General features: G+C 44.8%; 1 protein-coding gene and 1 long non-coding RNA gene across 5 annotated transcripts in view; one reads left to right on the top strand and one right to left on the bottom strand.

Annotated features, from left to right (window-relative positions):
- The first annotated feature begins 6,059 nt into the window (after positions 1–6,059).
- Positions 6,060–14,715, top strand: LOC106559661. 3 transcript variants are annotated; one of them, XR_005369454.1, is made up of 3 exons: positions 6,060–6,833; positions 11,342–11,459; positions 14,239–14,715. It is a non-coding gene; the product is annotated as an uncharacterized LOC106559661 (long non-coding RNA). The 3 variants fall into 3 exon arrangements; XR_005369455.1 differs by lacking the exon at positions 6,060–6,833 and adding an exon at positions 6,864–8,029 and having other exon boundaries at positions 11,384–11,459; XR_005369453.1 differs by lacking the exon at positions 6,060–6,833 and adding an exon at positions 6,864–8,029.
- Positions 14,716–15,246: 531 nt separating this feature from the next.
- Positions 15,247–18,519, bottom strand: part of GLCCI1 (glucocorticoid induced 1) — a 100,318-nt gene continuing 97,045 nt past the window's right edge. For both annotated transcript variants that reach the window (XM_038556906.1, XM_038556907.1), the window contains exon 8: positions 15,247–18,270. In XM_038556906.1, coding sequence (XP_038412834.1) covers positions 17,910–18,270 — 361 coding nt within the window. In that variant the 3' untranslated portion in view covers positions 15,247–17,909. The remainder of the gene's footprint in view (positions 18,271–18,519) is intronic.

Below are 18,519 nucleotides of genomic sequence, written 5' to 3'. Positions count from 1 at the left end.
CCCCCACTAGGTGTTGCAACCCCAGAGAACAGGGTCCCGATTGCCCCAAATCTTCTGTATCTCCCTAGTAATAATCCCCCTGGAGTCCCCTTGCAAGCACTGGCATCAGTGATTGCTGAATGAAGCTGCCCTGTGTGAAATGAGGATTAAGGACTCCTCGTTGCATCCTGGGTCACATTTGCTAACAGCTGTGGAGTCCACAGCAGCCGCAGGAAGGAGACGAAGCAGCGAAGCAGGAGTGGACTTGCTCTATCCAGGCTAGAGGCACAGGGCGCTAGCTTGGCTGCAGTGGGGGGCGGGGAGCAGAGGGGCGTGGGGTTCTTCTCTGTTGAATGGATCACTTTAAATACTAACAGGTTGCATTTTAAAGTTGATCTGCGGGTGAAGAAGGAGTGGAGGATTGTGGTAGTTGAACAGGCTTTGCTACAAGTAAAAGGAAAGTACTGCACATGAAGGCATTTTCTCCCTGAATTTTCTTTACATTTTTTGTTGAAAAAAATTTCAATTCCCATTCCCATCTGCAATCCACTTGGCCAGGCTCTTGATCCCTCTTGATAGGCGTGTTTTGATCCTGGCTAGCACAAAGCCCCCTCGGCCACCTCTCTAGTTTAAGGAGAAGCAGCTGCTGGCTTATTCTTTTTTAAGCAGTTTGTGTGCTGCCCAGCCAGGGGGCTTCCTTGGGGGCCCACCTCACCCCCCCCCAGCTGTCTGTAGAAGGACTGTCTCTGGCAGGAAGAAGACAAAGGTGCCCCACCCCCTTCGCGCCCAGTCTTGCTACTCATTTTCATCCCTTGTCTCGAGCGGGTACAATTGCGCTGGAACCCTCGGGGAAATTCAGAGCACCTGCTCCTTGAAAACTTTTCTGCTGTTTTAGGTGGTCTGCAAGTCTCCGTTCCCTTCTCCCGCTGCCCCAGCCAATATATAAAGAATATTCAAATTTAAGAGAGGGAGCCAGAACCATTTCTCTTTCCTCCTTTCTTTTTCTCCCAGCTGGCATGGGCTTTGGTGCACTTTATAGATTCATTGCCTTCAAAATGTAATTTTAGAAATGTCAGGTTGATTTTTGAGTTGTGTGAGAGTGAGAAAAGCATCCGTCAGCTTCAGAATTAGAAAGGCACCAACTTAGAACTTTTTGTTGGAGGCTTATGCCCAAGAAAACGTGGTCTGCTCAGAGTTGGCAGCCCTGAGAGCCCTGAGTTGCCAGTGGGTGTGTAGACGGTGCTCACCATCATGCTGTGGCCAGTGTTACATTGGGTATGGGGCCAGGGCAGAGGCCCCCGGGGTGCCTTCTGAGGCTGCCTAGGCATTTGGGTCAAGATGCCTTCTGCCTATGCTTCAGCTCCAAGAGTCAGCTAACCAAGCTCCATGCTTCCCTCTTAGACACCACTGCTGAGACCCTCACCCCCCTCCCTAGGGGCCCGACCCTGGCAATTCCTCAGGGTTTAACTATTGGAGCTATTGATTTTGCCAGTATATCAAAGTGCATCTGTCTTTGCGATTGACTAGTGTTCTCCCAATAGGCCCTGGCACCTTTGATTCAAACCATCTCTAGTCACGCACAGTGCAGTGATGCAGGTCTCTTCAGCTTTGTTGGAAAATAGGCTTCAGCTTGGAGCCAGCTTCAGTGATTGGCAGTGGCTGCCAAGAATTTTGCACTAAGGATTCTGATAAATGAGTGATGTTTTTGATGGGTATGGGGCGGGGAGTGGTGGCAGTAGTGCTATGTGTTTCCCAACACTGCATCTGACCTGTCTTTCATGGGGCTTTTAGTTTTTACTATTGCTGCTGCTGCTGCTACTACTATTATTATTACTACTTTCTTCCTCTTCCTCCTTTTTAGATTAAAAAATAATTAGGATTCTGGAACCTTGAGAGAGGGGCATATATGGATGAGAAAAACAGAAGTCTCAAAAACCACCTAATTACTGAACCCTATTTCAACTCAAACTCATTTAAACAACAACAACAACAAAAAATGAGGGTGGATTTATTTGCTCTGGTAACTAAAAGGTCCAGGTGCATGCATCAGGATCTAGGGGCTCAGGCAGTAGCCTCAGCAATACCTTCTGCCTCTCTTCAGCTCCCAGCTTTGATTCCCTCTATATTGCTTCATTCTAATAGACTTCTCATAAGGAGGCAATAGCCACCAGTATCTCCAGCCAAAATCTTGGAATTGAGCTTGCCTTGAACCCATTTCCAGTCTCCTCCAGTCAGCTACTAGAATCAAGGTGGGTGGGTGGGGAACAGGCTGACTCCTCAGCTTTTCATGGGTCCATCCCTGGAGCCTGACCCTCAGGGATTAGAGATGGAGAATGAATGGTTCCTCTAGGGGAAGCTGTGCTATTGGTATCAGAGGATAGGGAATGGATCCTTGGGCAGGAAAATGCCATGGGGATCCACCCCCGTTTTCTACTAGGATGACCTTGAGGACATGCTTGTGTAATTTCCAGAGTGGGTATGGGGCCAAGTGGCTGAAAGAACTAGAATGTCTTCCAGAAGACCCTCTGGACCAACCCTGGGCCTAGAAGGCTTGGTGCTCTTGGTGGCCCAGAGGATGCCTACTGTGCAGCTCTTCCATAGCTGACACCCAGTAAGTCAAAAGGGACCACAGAGCTCTTTGTATCCAATCTGTTGACACACAGATGAGAAAACCGAGGGACATATTTTAGAAAGCTATAATTTAGTGGGAAACTGGGATTAGAACCCACATTGCCTAACTGCTGGGCCATGCCTTCTTTTACTTCAAGGTGTTTGCTAGAAACTGAAAGCTGAAGAAAGGAATTCAGAGACACACAAAACTCCTTTAAAAGCCGATGTCTTTTCTCTCCTCTCAACACACACTCTCTCTTTTTTGCCAATTATTAAATACACCCTTGGGGGATGCACTCTAGGATGGTAGTATAGGGCAGCTGTGAAGAGTCTGGGTTCTGAAATCTGTGGCCAGGCCTCCCAAGTTGAGGCTCCACCAGCTGTAAGTCACAAACCCTCTGTGCACTTCTGTTTTCTCTTCTTCCCTAGTAGCATTGCCTGCTAAGGGAGTCATTACAGGGATTGAGTCGATGCCCCAAAGATGTAGCACTGGGCTCACACGCTGCAGTGCACAAGGATGGCCACTGTGTCGCAGAAGGTCACTTACTTGGTAAATGATACTGAAATAGGGAGTGGGAGGCTGCTCTCTCCCGTGACTTTCTGAGAGACTTTCCAAGCCCCATTTTCTGTCCCTATCATTTATGAACTTGTTTCTAAGCATCACGGGAATGGAGGAAACTAGTAGGAAGGGACTAGAAAGTCTAATGAAAAAATTCTAATGCATAAGTTGCCCCTGATTTTTCCATAAAGTTGGACAGAATTGTGTATGGAGACCAGGAGAAATTAAGTGGGTTCTTTGCCAGGTTCAGAAGGGACATGCTGCAAAACTTGCCAAACTTAATGGTATTTTTAAAGTGAACCACCAACCAGGGCACTGATCAAAAGAAATTGGGATGCAGACCAATTGGAACTCTTACACACCGTTGATGGGAAAGCAGAATGGAACAGCCACTTTGGAAAAGTTTGGCAGTTTCACATAAAGTTAAACATATACTTGTCATACAACCCAGCAATTCTGCCCCTAGAAACTCCCCCTAGAGAAAAAAATAGGTATATATTCACACAAAAACCTCTATGTGAGTGTTGGTAGTAGCTTTACTCATAATCTCCCAAAACCAGAAATTCAAATATCCTTCCCCTGGTGAATGATGCTCTGGTACATGCATCCAGTGAGATATTATTTAGCAGTGAACATGAAGCAACTATTGGTTCATACAACAACATGAGGATTCATGTTGCTATCATGTACCCCTTATATGATGCAATGAGAAGGGAACTTCACTTCTGTTAGTGTTCTTTCCCAAAACTCATAACCCAGTCTAGTCCTTAAAAAAAAAAAAAAAAAAAAAAAAAAAACACCCTCAAATTGAGTGACATTCTACAAAATAGCTGACCAATGATACCTCAAAAGTGTCAAGGTCATGAAAAAAAAAAAAGACTGAGAAACCAGCACAGTTGGGAGGAAATTGAGACAGGACCACCAAATGCCATGGTGGATCCTGGAACAGGAAAAGAACATTAGTGGAAAAATGGATGAAATCCAAATAAAGCCTATGGTTCTGTTAATAGTATTATAGTTGTGTTAATTTCCTAATTCTGACTACTATGTCAAAATACAATGGCTATGTAAGCTGTTAACATTGGCAGAAGCCGGGTAAAGAACTTTGTATTATCTTTGCAACTTTTTTTGTCAAGCTAAAAGTATTCCAAAATAAAAAGGGTTTTTTGTTTTAAAGGCTATATCCTGTGTGGTTCTGTTTGTATGCCATTTTGGAAAAGGTAAACCTATAAGGATAGGCCTCAGATCAGTGGTTGCCAAGAGCTGAGATGGGGGGAGGGCTGGACTCCCTCCAAAGAGGCACAAGGAAAATTTGGTATTGGTTGGGGCTCTTCTATAAATTGTGTTGGTGGTGACACAACTGTATGCATTTATCGAAATCCATGGAATCCACTGAAGAGGATGAATTTTACATATGTACATTAGTCCTCAATAAGTATGGTTTTAAGGAAAAGAAAGAAGAATTGGGTTCTGGATCCTTCACAAAGGGACGCTGTACTACGTGGTCAGAGAGCCCCTGAAATGAGGGGAGCGGAGACCCTCGGTGGGTTCGCTGAGCAGGTGGAGCCGGCTCAGCCGGGAGGTCCGCCCAAGATCACTCTGCTCCCAGTCCGTCCTTCTGGGCCGGCTCCCATCCGTCTGTGGTAAGTCAGGATAGGCCAGGCTATGCGTCAGCCACAGTCCCTGAGAAGTCTCGGTGGCTTTCATAACCAAGAGATTTCCTTCCTTCCTCACTCATGCTCTCTTTCTGGGGGCAGTGGGGGGGGTCAGTGGGGGCTCCCAGGGACGCATGCTGATGAAGCATCACCAGCATATGGTGATCGCATGAAACATGGGAGCTTCTCAGTCACCACAGCAAGGAAGGGTGAAGCTGGAGCATCGCCGTGCGTCGGCCTTGCTTCATCCAAAGAGAGACACGCTCTCTTCCCTCCACAGCCCATTGGCCAGAAATAGCTACATGCTTCACTGCAAGGGCCTGGGAGATGGGACAGCACAGGTGGACTGTTTCCCGAGTACTGCTATTTCTGCCTTACAAAGGATCTTGGTCTTTATTTCTTTTTTAAAAGATTTTATTGGACAGCCCGGGTAGCTCAGCAGTTTAGCCCCGCCTTCAGCCCCGGGAGTGATCCTGGAGACCCGGGATCAAGTCCCACATCGGGCTTCCTGCATGGAGCCTGCTTCTCCCTCTGCCTGTGTCTCTGCCTCTCTCTCTCTGTGTCTCTCATGAATAAATAAATAAAATCTTTAAAAAATAAAAAACAAATAAAAGATTTTATTTATTTATTCATTCATTCATTCATTCATTCATTCATGACAGAGAGAGAGGCAGAGACACAGGCAGAGAGGGAAGCAGGCTCCATGGAGGGAGCCCAACATAGGACTCGATCCCGGGTCCCCAGGATCACACCCCAGGCTGAAGGCAGCACTAAACCTACTGGGCCACCAGGGCTGCCCGGATCTTGGTCTTTAAAGTGTACTTTTTTAAAAAGTATGTATTTATTTATTCATGAGAGACACAGGCAGAGGGAGAAGCAGGCTCCATGCAGGGAGCCCGACGTGGGACTCGATCCCCGGTCTCCAGGATCACGGCCTGGGCTGAAGGTGGCGCTAAACCGCTGAGCCCCCCGGGCTGCCCTAAAGCGGACTTTGAAAACCTTAAAGAAAATCTAGTTTGTTCAAAAGAAAATATATGTGCATGAAGGAGGGTTTTTTTTTTTTTTTAATGGATTATTTAGTTTTCTTTCTGGAAGGCAAGGGTCCCGTGATACTAGCGGTTCTGGCTTCTGACAGGAGACGAGGACAGCTCCGTGGGGGGTGCGGAGGAGAGCGGTATTGTCCACACACCCTCGCGGGCCCTTCCACGCAGTCCCGGCTCCCGCTCTGCTGCGAGCGACGTGGTCTTCGCTAGGAGCTCAGCCCTAAGCGGCAGGACGCCCTGGTCTGGGCTGACTAGCTCGGGAAGCCGGGGTGGTAGGCCCGGCGCAGTAGCTTCTCACCCACAGGGGAGTCCGAGTTGATCGGCTTCTCCCGCCTTTGCTTCGAGCTGGTGACGGTATGAAACAATGTCAGTTACCAAAGCATCCACGCCAGAATTCGCAGAAGCAATGCACACGGTTCCTGTAAAGTGGCGGGAGCCTCCTGAGCCGTCAGGAACCGAGCAGGCAAGACGTCCGGTATGGACCAATCCACAGTGGAGCAGAGGACAAGGCCGGTAGCGGCCAGACCACAGAATCGGCCCAAGTCGCTTCGTCCGCGCGGGCATCCCTGCTCTGCTGCTGCTCCTCCAAACTTGTTGAGTCGATTGCACCACTTTGTATTTTCCTCTGAAAATAGAACTTTTGGCCTTAAAATACCTATCCTGCCTTCTGACAATTAATTAGTAGAAATCTGACCCGAGGGCCCTACTGTTCTCAACATGCCCAAATGCTTGCATTTGTAGAGTTCTCAAGCATTTGGCTGTGCTCGTTGAAGCGCTGTTCTCCTGGAGAACGTGATTAACTTTGAACTCTGATCCACAGGTTCTTGATCAATCTCTTCCTTTCTTCCCTGCTCCTACTGCCTGACATTTTGCAGCACTTCCGCGGTACGACCAAAAACACAATGAGATGCACCTTCTCCCACTTCTGGGCTATGCCCCCAGGGAAAGATCCGTGTTGGATAACTGCTGGCTGGCCTTTGCAATAGGGTAAGCAACTTTTTAAAAATTTGCCCTAGCAGATTGCCGATGAAAAGTGCTCAGGAAACCTCTGAAATCGGACACAGGTCTGCATCCAGACCCTTCTGCCATCCAAGGAAGAGGCAGTTGATTTTAGAAATGCCTCATCAGTAGAGGCCGGATTATGTATCAGCCGAGGCTTCCTTTTTCAGCTTCTTCCCAGGGAGCTCTTTTACTGATTTTGGTCTGGGGTGTCTCCTTGCTGGTATTTCTGGACCTGATCTGTGGTGCCCCAAGCGTCATTACCACAGTTAGAGCATCGTTTGCCATACCCCTGTTCCGGCACAGACAGAAGGCTTTCTCAAGACTCAGCACTTGACAGATCAACACCCTTGCTTCCATTCTCCTTCCTACAGTTCATTGCTATTCCAATGGCTGGGTTATAAACTCTTTCATCCCTGTTATAAACTCTATTCTGGTCCAGGAATTTATGGACCTCTTAACTTCGAGAGTTCTGTTCATCCTCCGAGATATGTAATTTTTGCGTGTGAAAATGCACCTCTGTGGATTTTTTTTTTTTTCCTGAGGAAATGGTCCAGAGCTTCCATAAATTCTCAAAGGGGTCGATGAACAATAAAAGTCAGAATCATGCTAATCACAGGTTTCAGGCTGACGCAGGTGGTGTGGATGTGACTGGAACTTCCTCTGAGCACTAAAAGCCTGTCTCATGCATGTGTAAGTGAGCAGGAGGTTCCTCTGGCCACCTTTCCCTGCAGGGAAGTCACAACCATCCTGGACTGTTTCCTCTCTCCTGGCCCTGGATGGCTGAGTTGGCCATGCGAGGGCCTCAGCAGTCAAACTGAGGGGTATTTTTATCCTGCCAAAAGGAGCTGCCGTCCTGGGTGAGCTGTGACTTTGGCTCCAGCTGGAAAGGAAGAAGCTAGCAGGGAGAGAACAAATCCTGACCACCACTACCCCGAGCTCTTGCTACCTGCATTCTGCTACCCATCTGTTACCTGCCCTCAGAACCAGCCCCAGGGGGAACCCTGGCTTCTTTAGCTTGGGCTTCAATGGCGAGCCTGGGGTGAGAGAAGCCCAGAACCAAACAGGCTGGTTTTTCCGCCCTATAAACCAGGCCTGTGGTTAAAGACAAAGCACCTGGAAAAGATGGGAGCGGGCCCAGGCTGAAGCCTGAAGTGTCCGATCTTCTGGCCTCACCTTTCCAGGTAAGCAAGCAAAGGGAGCTGGGAACATAGGTGCACGCTGAGCAGGGAAGACGTGGAGGCTTTGGGAGAACCAGGTGGGAGGCACACACTAGGGTTTTCTGCCTGGCAGCCGGGGGTGGATGCCTGACCCACCTACTGAAGGTGAGGAGAGATGCAGATGAAATGACAGTGAACAGCAGAGGAAGAAGTAGGGCCATCCACTGAATGTCCCTGAGGACATTAGAGACAGATTTTAGGCTCAGTGGAACCATGTTTATGGCTTTATCACCTTCACATTTCTTATGCCACATGGACTATGGAAAATAAAAACAGCTATTATCCATGGGGAGCCTTATGCCAGGCACTGTGCTAGGGACACATAAGTCCCTTTCATCCTCTTAATTACCCTACAGAGTAGGAATTTTTTTTGCCATGTTGAGTTCTAATTTTGAATTACAATTCAAATACCTTAAAATTTCTTCTTTTAAGGTATATGACTCAGTGATTTTTTAGTATATTCACAAGATTCCACAACCATCACCATTATCCAATTCCAGAACACTTTTCATTACCTCCAGGAGGAACTCTGTACCCATTAGCAATGACTCCCCATTCTGCCCTACCCCAGACCCTGGTGACCATTAATCTCCTTTCTGCCTTTATGGGTTTGCCTGTAATGGACATTTCATATGACTAGAATCCTATAGATGATCTTTTGTAACTGGCTTCTTTCACTTAGTGAAAATGTGCCACATTGTAGCACATATTAGTACTTTATTCCTTTTTGTCACTAATATTCAGTTGTATGGCTCTAGCACATTTATCCAGTCATTAAATTTATGGGCATTAGAATTCTTTCCATTTTTTTGGCTATTATGTATGATGCCGCTGTGAGCATTTGTGTATACATTTTTGTGTACACATATGTTCTTACTGTCTTGGGTCTACACCAAGAAGAACATTGCTGGTCACATTCTTAACCTTTCAAGGAACTGCTAGATTGTTTCCCAAAATGGCTGCACTATTTTACAGGATCAGCAGCAGTATGTGAGCGTTCTGATTTCACCATATCCTCACCAACACTTGTAGTTACTCGTCTTTATGATTATAACCATCGTAGTGGGCATGAAGTGGTATCTCATTGTGGTTTTAATTTGCATTTTCCTAATGAAAGGTAGGTATTTGCCCTGCACTGAATTGTGTCTCCCCCAAGATTCAGATGTTGGAGCTGTTGATTCATATATTGTAAACCCCCAAAATTCAGTGTATTTGGAGACAGGGCTTTGGGAGGGCATTAAGGTAAAATGAGGTGCTAAGGGTGGGGGCCCCATCTGACAGGATAGCGTCATAAGAGACAGAGGAAAGACCACGTGAGGACAAAGCATCTGAAGACAGAAAGGCTTTCCTAGAAACCAGATGCTGCTGGACCTTGATCTGGGACTTCCTTTCTCTAGAACTGCGAGAAATAAATTTCTGTTGTCTAAGCACCCCCAGCCTGGGTTGTTTCATTATGGCAAGAGCTGAGAATTCTTAGCGCTGTTTTACAAATGGAAACTTCTTTTTTTTTTTTTTTTTTAAATTTTTATTTATTTATGATAGTCACAGAGAGAGAGAGAGAGAGAGGCAGAGACACAGGCAGAGGGAGAAGCAGGCTCCATGCACCGGGAGCCCGACGTGGGATTCGATCCCGGGTCTCCAGGATCGCGCCCTGGGCCAAAGGCAGGCGCCAAACCGCTGCGCCACCCAGGGATCCCACAAATGGAAACTTCTAGGATCATTTTGTCTGATGGTCAGACCTGGACCATATTCCCCTATGCTACACTGCCTCTGGCTTCCAGCGGTCGGGAGGGACAGGGTTCTACCCAGATGGGCCTGCCAGCTGACCGAAATCACAAGTGGCAAAGGGCTGAGACTCAATTTGGTGAGTAAGGGGGAGAAACTTACCAAGAAGGAGAAATAAGCAAATGTCTGAACCTTCAAGTTGCTTCCTGCCCCACGGGCTTATGCCAGTTACAGATTCAAAGATCATAGGAGGAGCCAAATCCTACCCTGGTGATTCTCAAGCCAAGGAATCTACTGCAGCTCATCTAGGGCCTAGATCCCCAATCTTCTCTAATACAGTGCTGGTCAACATCCACCTCACATGCATCCACCTCAGGCAATTTCTGTAAAACGAGATTAAACAACTCTCAATAAAGAGTGTATTGAAAAATTTGAATCACATTCAAGAAGAATCTCTTGGCCATTTTCAGGTTTCTACAGTTTTCTAGATGAGGCAGTTCAAGAAGTATAAGTGAGGGGATCCCTGGGTGGCTCGGTGGTTTAGTGCCTGCCTTTGGCCCAGGACGTGATCCTGGAGTCCTGGGATCGGGTCCCACATCGGGCTCCCTGCATGGAGCCTGCTTCTCCCTCTGCCTGTGTCTCTGCCTCTCTCTCTCTCTCTCCCTCTCTCATGAATAAATAAAATATTAAAAAAAAAAGAAGTATAAGTGACAATACAGATTTCTGTGCTCTCTGGTGCCCACTTCATAAATCCATCTCAACTGAGGAGAGGGTAGATAGCATGGGCCACACTCCAGGAGGGAATGCTGTGTCCTCTGACTACAACTCCAGACTTACCCAAATGCCATTTGAGGCTTAAATAATTTAATCCTATATACTTGAGCATGAGGGTGTTGGGCCCATTTTTTTTTTTTTTTCTGGGAAAGTGGCAAGGGAAAGATACTAAATGTATGTTTGGATTCTTTCATTGAACCAGAGTTTGCTCTACCAGGCCTTCACTCCAGCTACCTTGATTTTAAGAGATCTGCAGCTCCTTTCTATTAAAACGAAATCTTTTGTTGCCATATCCTTCCTTTTATCTCCCCCCCCTTGATATCTAGAAATTAAGGTGCATTTTCTCTCAAATTATAAGGTTTCTAAGAAAACTTAGGAAAACAGACATGCAAATGTTAAAGACAAATTATCCACAACCCAAGCATAACCACTATTAATTTTTATACATTCTTCATGTCTTTTTTTACTCACATATTTTTTTTTAACAAAACTAAGAGGTCACATGGGTTTGTAACGGGCTTTTCATCCCTTAGGGTACATGCTGCCAAGTTCTTGTTCAGAAAGGTTGTAACAATTTATTCTTCTAATAGATGTGAGAGTGACTGTAATACCCCTACCACCCCCTCAGCACCGAATATCCTCCTTCTTTTTAATCTTTGCCAATTTAAAGGCAACAAATTATTGTTTTAATTTTGCATTGCTTTGATTACTAGTGAGGTTAAACATTTATTTTGATGTTGATCACTTCCCTTGAATTTTGCCTTGCCTTTTTATTAGGGACTATGAGAAGCAGTCAGTCCTATCCACTTTCTGTTGCAGACTGGATGATGATGGTTGGTGAGAAGGTGGGTGTGGACATAGGGAAGAGGATGGCCAGCCGTGCTGCAGAAAGAAGGTCATGTTGCTTGCTTGTCTTTTATGAAATGTGACAAAAGGAATACATACTCATTGCCAGAAAAAGAAAAGTAGATATTTCAAAAGGACACATTATTGTGAAAGCTCATCTCGGCATTCTCTTCCCCTTTCCCATAGGCCGTATTTCACAGGTGTAACCATCTTCAGGCCCTCTCCCCATGTGACTGTCTTCCAGCAGGACCGGCTACAATGGTCACAGACTTAGGGGAGTGATAGGGAGAAAGGATCGGGGATTGGAAAAGGAACCATACAATAGCTCCCAGGGTGGCCACAGGGAAGGGAAGCAGGAGAGACCACACCAGGTTTTTGTCTGTAATCAAATGGGCAGATGGAGAGTGAGTTAAGATTACCCTGTCTGCCTTGATTTCAGTCCATATGAAAAATGGCAGGCTGTTTATTGCAGCACATGAGCAGTGTCCTTTGTTAACTTTTGTCCCTTGAGTGTAACCCCTTTCCTTTACAAAGTGGAATAGAAAACCTGAGAAATGGTTTGCCTTTCCCGCATGAACCCTCCTCCCCATTTAACAGGTCCTTGTGGAGCCGTACATCCACCTTTTATCCCGCTTGCTTCCAGACAGTGGTTTGAAATAACATCCACTGCCTATGGGATCTTACTCAATTATAGCTAAAGGAATGTCATCAAAGTCATTCTTAAAACTGATGCCAAGACTTGCGTTGAATTTATAGTGTGAAAGGGAACCCATTCCTTGTTATCAGAAAATCATTTGTAGGAAAAGTGATCTAATTATTCAAAATCTTAGTGTTAAGAAAATGGCTGTTTTAAATGGGAGGGGCCGTCACCAAACTGACCTGGAACCTTTCAAACAATTTTCCTCTCTTCTTTGGGAGATGCAAACGCCTGTGAAATGGAATAGGCCATCTCAGAACCAATGGTTCACCAGCCTTCCATCGAGGTGGAAGTATTTCTCATTTTCTTGAGATTCTGCTTTTTCTTTTTTTCCCAGCGTTGAAAGCCGATCACCTATCTCACCTCTTCTTGCATCATTTTCCATAGGGGGTGCTTTTCCGCAAGGGTTTAATTTTCCCCAGTAGTTGTCTTAGATAAGATGGTTTAATATTAGACAAGATAATTTTTAGGCACATATAGTATACTTACCTTGTGAGTTTGAGTAACAAAATCCTGCATGAGGAAGCTTCGTCTTCAACCTAGTCCAACCGGGCTTTTTTCCCCAGTAAGTGTTCATTCTGAAAAGCTTTGTTTTCTGAACTCAGGGGACAGGATGGCATAGGAAGACCCTAGGTGATGTTGCTGGCTTTAACAGGTGGATGTGCGTGGGGAGAGGCACACAGGGCAGTCGCCACGATGTAGTCGTTGTCCAAGCCTATGTGACAGATCACCCCCAGACTCAGCACTTTGAAACCACGCACTACTTATCTCCCACGGTCTCTGAGTGTCGGGAACCCAGGCGTGGTTTAGCAGGCCTGGCTCCCGGTGTCCCATGAGGCTGCAGAGCCAAGCTGCTGGCTGGGCTTGTAGTCATCTCAAGGCTCAACCGGGGCTGAAGGATCTGCTTCCAAGCTCACCCACACGGCTGCTGGCAGGGCCCTCAGTTCCTCGTTAGCTGGCAGCCATAGCTACTTGCCACGTGGGTCTCTCTCCACAGACTTCCTGAGTGTCCTTGCAACACAGTTTCTCCCATAGCCAGGGATCCACGAGAGTACACACCCAGGACACAAGCCTGTCTCTTTACATCCTGACCTTGGACGTGACAGCCCATCACTGCTCTATCCCACTCATAAGCAAGTCCTGCCCACGAACTTCAAGGGGAGAAAAATGAAGCTCTACCAAAGAGAGGGGTATCAAAGAATTTGTGGACATATTTTAACAATAACCGCGTGTGCAAGTTACCTATATCCAGTTTGCTCTTTGGTCTGTGGCAAAGGTCGGTACATTTTTTCTGTGAAAGACCAGAGAGTAAAATATTATTTTAGGCACTGTGGGCCAGACTGTCTCTATTGCAACTACTGAACTCTGCCCCTGTATTGCAAAATAGCCATAGGCAATACATAGTGTGGCTTAGTTTCAGGAAGATTTTATTTACACAAACAGGCGTGGGGCAGAATTGGCCACAGACAGGAGTTGGCTGGCCCCTGGTCTAGCGTGCTACACGGTTGTGTTTCCATGGCATCAGAATCCCATTTCGAATGAAATTCATCCATCAGACATAGCTGTCTGACCTGCAGCTTGAAATTTAGCAGCGAGGTAACAGGAAGACAGGCAAATGTTGAGAGATTTAGGTAGCGGGAAACCCTTGAGGACCTAGAATCCCAGCTGTCCTCTGGGAAAAAAGGAAGAATCGGAATGTAAAGGAAAAAAGCTGATGTGGTACAACACGGGACAAGACAGGGTCTTCATTCCAGTTCATCAAGGAAGCAGAGAGGAGGCGGGAAGTCTGAGAGGAAACGTCCTCTACATAACCAGAACTGTGGGGCTAGATTATAGCATTCTGGGTCTGGAACGCTATGAATAAAAGGACCCATCTTCACAAAGCTCCCAAAGAGCCCCGAGTTTGCTAAAGGTGTGTAGAGGGGAAAAAAAGACTTGTGAGTGCCTCAGAGAGGGTTGAAGGCAGGAAGTGCGGGAATGTGTAGGAATAATGGAACTTCAGGGCTGGAAGGGGTGGGGGCGAAGGTTTATTTTGCAATATTCATAAATAAACTTCAAGTGATTATTTTCAACTAACATAAGGCTAAGCATATATATATAATGTATATATTTCTCCCTCCGTGTTCTTTAGGTGTTGCAGATACTGACTTGTTCCCCAGGGCTGTTCATATTAAGCTGCCGCGACCGAGTCAAGCAGAGATGGAATTGAGAATTTCACTTTCCTTTCACAGCCCCCTGCAATGGAACTTTTAATCGAAGATGCATAGTTTTCTGCCTAAATTATGGATCATCCTCCAGAAGATGGTTGATAAATCTTACCATTTAAAAAGTTATGCTTTGCTTTTTTTTTTTTTTTTTCCAGCCCCAAACACAGCCACTTGTCATTTTTAGGTTAATTTTAAAGGAAAAATCTTATCAACCTCTTTGATGAGATGTGCTTCAGAAATGAAGAACAACACTCTGCTAGTAAATTACTTCTCAAAGTGGTTTGTTTTCGCTCTCAGGCCATCATGGGGCCTATCATGACCCTATTTGGATAACTGGGCATAACATCAACATTCCTTTGTTAAGGTTTTCTTCCTCTTATCCGGAACCTAAAGCAAAATAAAGAGCAAAACATCTTTAAAAATCTTTGCTGCAGTTTTCTTTGCAAGAAATACCCCCACTTTGGGGATCCCTGGGTGGCTCAGTGATTTAGCGCCTGCCTTCGGCCCAGGGTATGATCCTGGAGTCCTGGGATCAAGTCCCACATCGGGCTCCCTGGATGGAGCCTGCTTCTCCCTCTGCCTATATCTCTGCCTCTCTCTCTCTGTGTGTGTCTCTCATGAATAGATAGATGAAAATCCTAAAAAAAAAAAAAATTACTTCCATAAAGAATTCTTCGGTATAAAATAAAGATGTGAGGACAGTTACTGGGAACTTTAGTCACCCAGCTTCTTATCCTGTGATGGAAAGTGTTTAAATGACATGTCAAGAGGCAACCAGGCTGTGGGAATGTGATGCAGTCAGAATCCCTCTAGTGCCAGAGATGCAGGTCAGAATTCAGTGAGCACTGGATATCACCATCACCCTGACTGGAGTCCATCTCTGTCAGGCAAGGGGCTAACGACCCAGTCATTCCAAAGACATATGTGGACTATTCCAGTTTTACTAATAACTTTATTTAAATAAGACACAGGAACTTCTATACTGAAAAAATACAAAACAAAAGCCACACATTTCCTTGTGTAAAGCCATATTGTATGGTAACTCGAATACTGTTCAGCGCAGTGGCTAGAATTAAACAGTACAACTATATACAAAATTTAAACAATTTCTGACAAATTTCTACAGCTGGATGTAGGATACATTTGAGCTCAACAACTTCTGGGAAATTTACATGGCAAAGCAGAAGCTTTAACACATTTGGTTCAAAACTTTAATATATGCTAAGAACAAATGTACAACACAATTAATATTTAGTTTCTCATGAGAAAATAAAAGCACATGTCACTATAAATATCATACATCAGATTTCATCACCAAAAAAGCATTCAGTCCATCTTTCAGAAATTGATATTGATATCAACTATTGCATTGTATTTGGACAAAAGCAGAGCTTAAGATCAACACATTATGTAATGCTAAACCAGATATCAGAAGTTAATGGAGCTCATATTTATCTTACAGAACTAATAATTTTCTCCCTTTAACCATAATCTACAAAATATAGTATTTTCATCAAGGCCTGAGATTATTAGGGTTAAAGGTGTCTGCTGCTGAAGAGATTGTTTTAAAAGGTTCCCCTGTGAAAATGGCAAAAGTAAACTGAGTCCTTTTCCATGACAGTCTCCTACAATATAACACTGACTAATTTAAAGGAGCCAGAATGCACCTTCAGGAGAGAATATTACTGCAAACTTTGGTGGAAAGAAGATAATTGGGATCATGACAAAATAATACACAGAATACATACACACACATATACATATACATACATACATATATATATATATATATATCATTTCTTAAAAAAAATCAATGGTGTTGCTTTCTTCTCTATCACCTCTTCCTTCTTCAACCTCTTTAGAAAATAAAACAAAGAAATCCCGAGGAATGACTGAAGGGAACTGAAACGTTCCTGTAACTGTAGGCATCTTATTCCCCTAATTCTTAAGAAAACTGTGCCATATACTGTAGGTACAGATGAAACAACTCTATGCTTTATTGAACTGAAAGCAATGGAATAAAGATACAAAAACTTCCCTTTGCTTCTGGAGACTCTCTTTGTGCTGTAGATAACAAAGTCTGAGAGTTGGGCTCTTCCACTGACCAGTCGGTGGGGGGGGGGGGGGGGGGAATATCTGGGGCTCTCTTCACACAACGCTGTTGACAATTCAGGTCAAGTCTGCAAGTTCAAGGCAATTTACTTGAGCTTATGCTTTACTTTAGACATCTGAAATACTAAGAACCAGTCATGATCTTGTGAGGAGAGGCTTGAAGAGGCAGTCGCAAACTACTGCTTTTCTAAGTCACCAAGCAACCTGCTTCCCTGTGCTGCCTTACTTCTGAGACCACATGTTCTCTCTCCACATGAACGCAACTCATGCACCTCCACTGCTTAAGGAAAACAATAACCAAAAGTGTGTTATTTGTAAACCTGCAAATTAAAGAACTTCCGAGAGAGAAACTGAACATCAATATGCCTTTAGCTAAAATGAGAGCATTTCATGACCCTGGTGGCCAACATCAACAAAAAATCTCAGCCATCCCCCGTGAAAGTTCACTTGTTTTGCAATCTAACCTAGGCTTTCTTGTTTTAAACCTAGGCTTTCTTGTTGTTAAATTCCATCACACGCAATTGGAATGTTTATGTACAGCCTGGTACTGGAGACACTTCATTTGCAACATTGTAACAGTCATTAACTGAGCAACACCTGAACTTGTTTAAAAAAAAAAAAAGCCACATTTACACATGTTGAAATGCTGAATTAAACAGTTGTTTTAACTCGTAACCTCATGACAAAAGTGATGTCAGACACCACAGATTTGCTGGTTCTCCTCATGTTCACCCATGTCCAGGATTATTGTTCTCCTAGGGTTGAATGCACTTCTTATTCTAAGAATGTGGAATGTAATGAGGAAAGGGAAATGCATAAAATAAGGAAAGGCAAAAGAGTGATGTTCCCTCTTTAGCTTTTTAGCTGTGAAATATTTAATATCCCAATATGATATACATTCCAAGTTACCTGAGTTTAGACTTCAACTGAAGTACCTGAAGCTAGGCCATAGGGGTGGGCACTGTGCAACTGTTGTGGCCATTTATTATTATTATTATTATTATTATTATTATTATTATTATTTTTTGCATTGTATGTATTACAGAAGTTAGAAACAAACACCTGGATCAATTGTAAACATAATCCTGAAGTACAGTATTTTCCATAGGACAAAACACAGCAAGACATTTTCTATTTAGACAGGCAACTTTTTGATATAGAGCTTATTTATACTGAAGAATCTGGAACAAAACACAGGACACGGTACTAATCTGTCAGACATACTATGAAATGCATAGTCTCCACTGAGAATGCTGAATGACACACACATTTTGCAAGCATCACTGCTTTCCACAAAAACTGCCGAATAGGAGTTCCGTCCCTGCCAAGATCAGTGTTGAGAGATACTTTATGATGCTGATAAGTATTCTGGTGGTGGTGGTGGTGGTGGTGTTCAGAAAGTTTGTCACTCCATGCAGATAAGATGTCTGAGGTCTAGTTCCTAATCCGTGAAGGTAGGGTAGAGGCCAGCTCCCCCTTTGCTTTAGATGATCACATAGTTCTGAGCAGAGAGGTGCTCCTCGGCCTGCAGTTCCTGCAGGAGCTGCTGTTGCTGCTGCTGCTGCTGCTGGGATGGCTGTTGGGCAGAGGCCTCCATGGTGCCCACCGAGCTGGTGTCGTCAGAAAGAGACGTAAAGGAAACCCGGGAGGAGAGCTGCTCGACGGTCAGAGTGGCCAGAGCTGAGCTCTGGCCAGAGTTAGGAGAGTTCTTGAGCATCAGGTCAGAGGCAGGTAAGAGAGGGCCTAGAAGTTTTACAGGACAGAAAGCTGATCCGGTTGGGATGAAATTAACCTTGTTTTTGTCAGGACATGAAAAGAGAGGGGCTGAGATAGGCTGACGAGACCTAAAACCATAAAACAAAATGACATTTACAATCACTCAAAATTTCCAAGCGTTCTGACTTAGCTGGAGTTCTCTACAACGGCTACGATGTGAATGGCAGGGAATGAGTTAAGTGTAGACAGAGGGGTAAACATCTTCCATAGCACAAGTCAGCTGACAGACTACTGATGTACACAGCACTGAGTGGTATTTGAGACTAAAGGATTTTCAAAAAGACTGGGCACATTTTTTCAGAGACCATTCATTTGCT

The sequence above is a fragment of the Canis lupus genome, chromosome 14 (genome assembly GCF_011100685.1).
Source record: "Canis lupus familiaris isolate Mischka breed German Shepherd chromosome 14, alternate assembly UU_Cfam_GSD_1.0, whole genome shotgun sequence".
NCBI lineage: Eukaryota > Metazoa > Chordata > Mammalia > Carnivora > Canidae > Canis > Canis lupus.
This window is presented reverse-complemented; position numbering and strand designations above follow the sequence as displayed.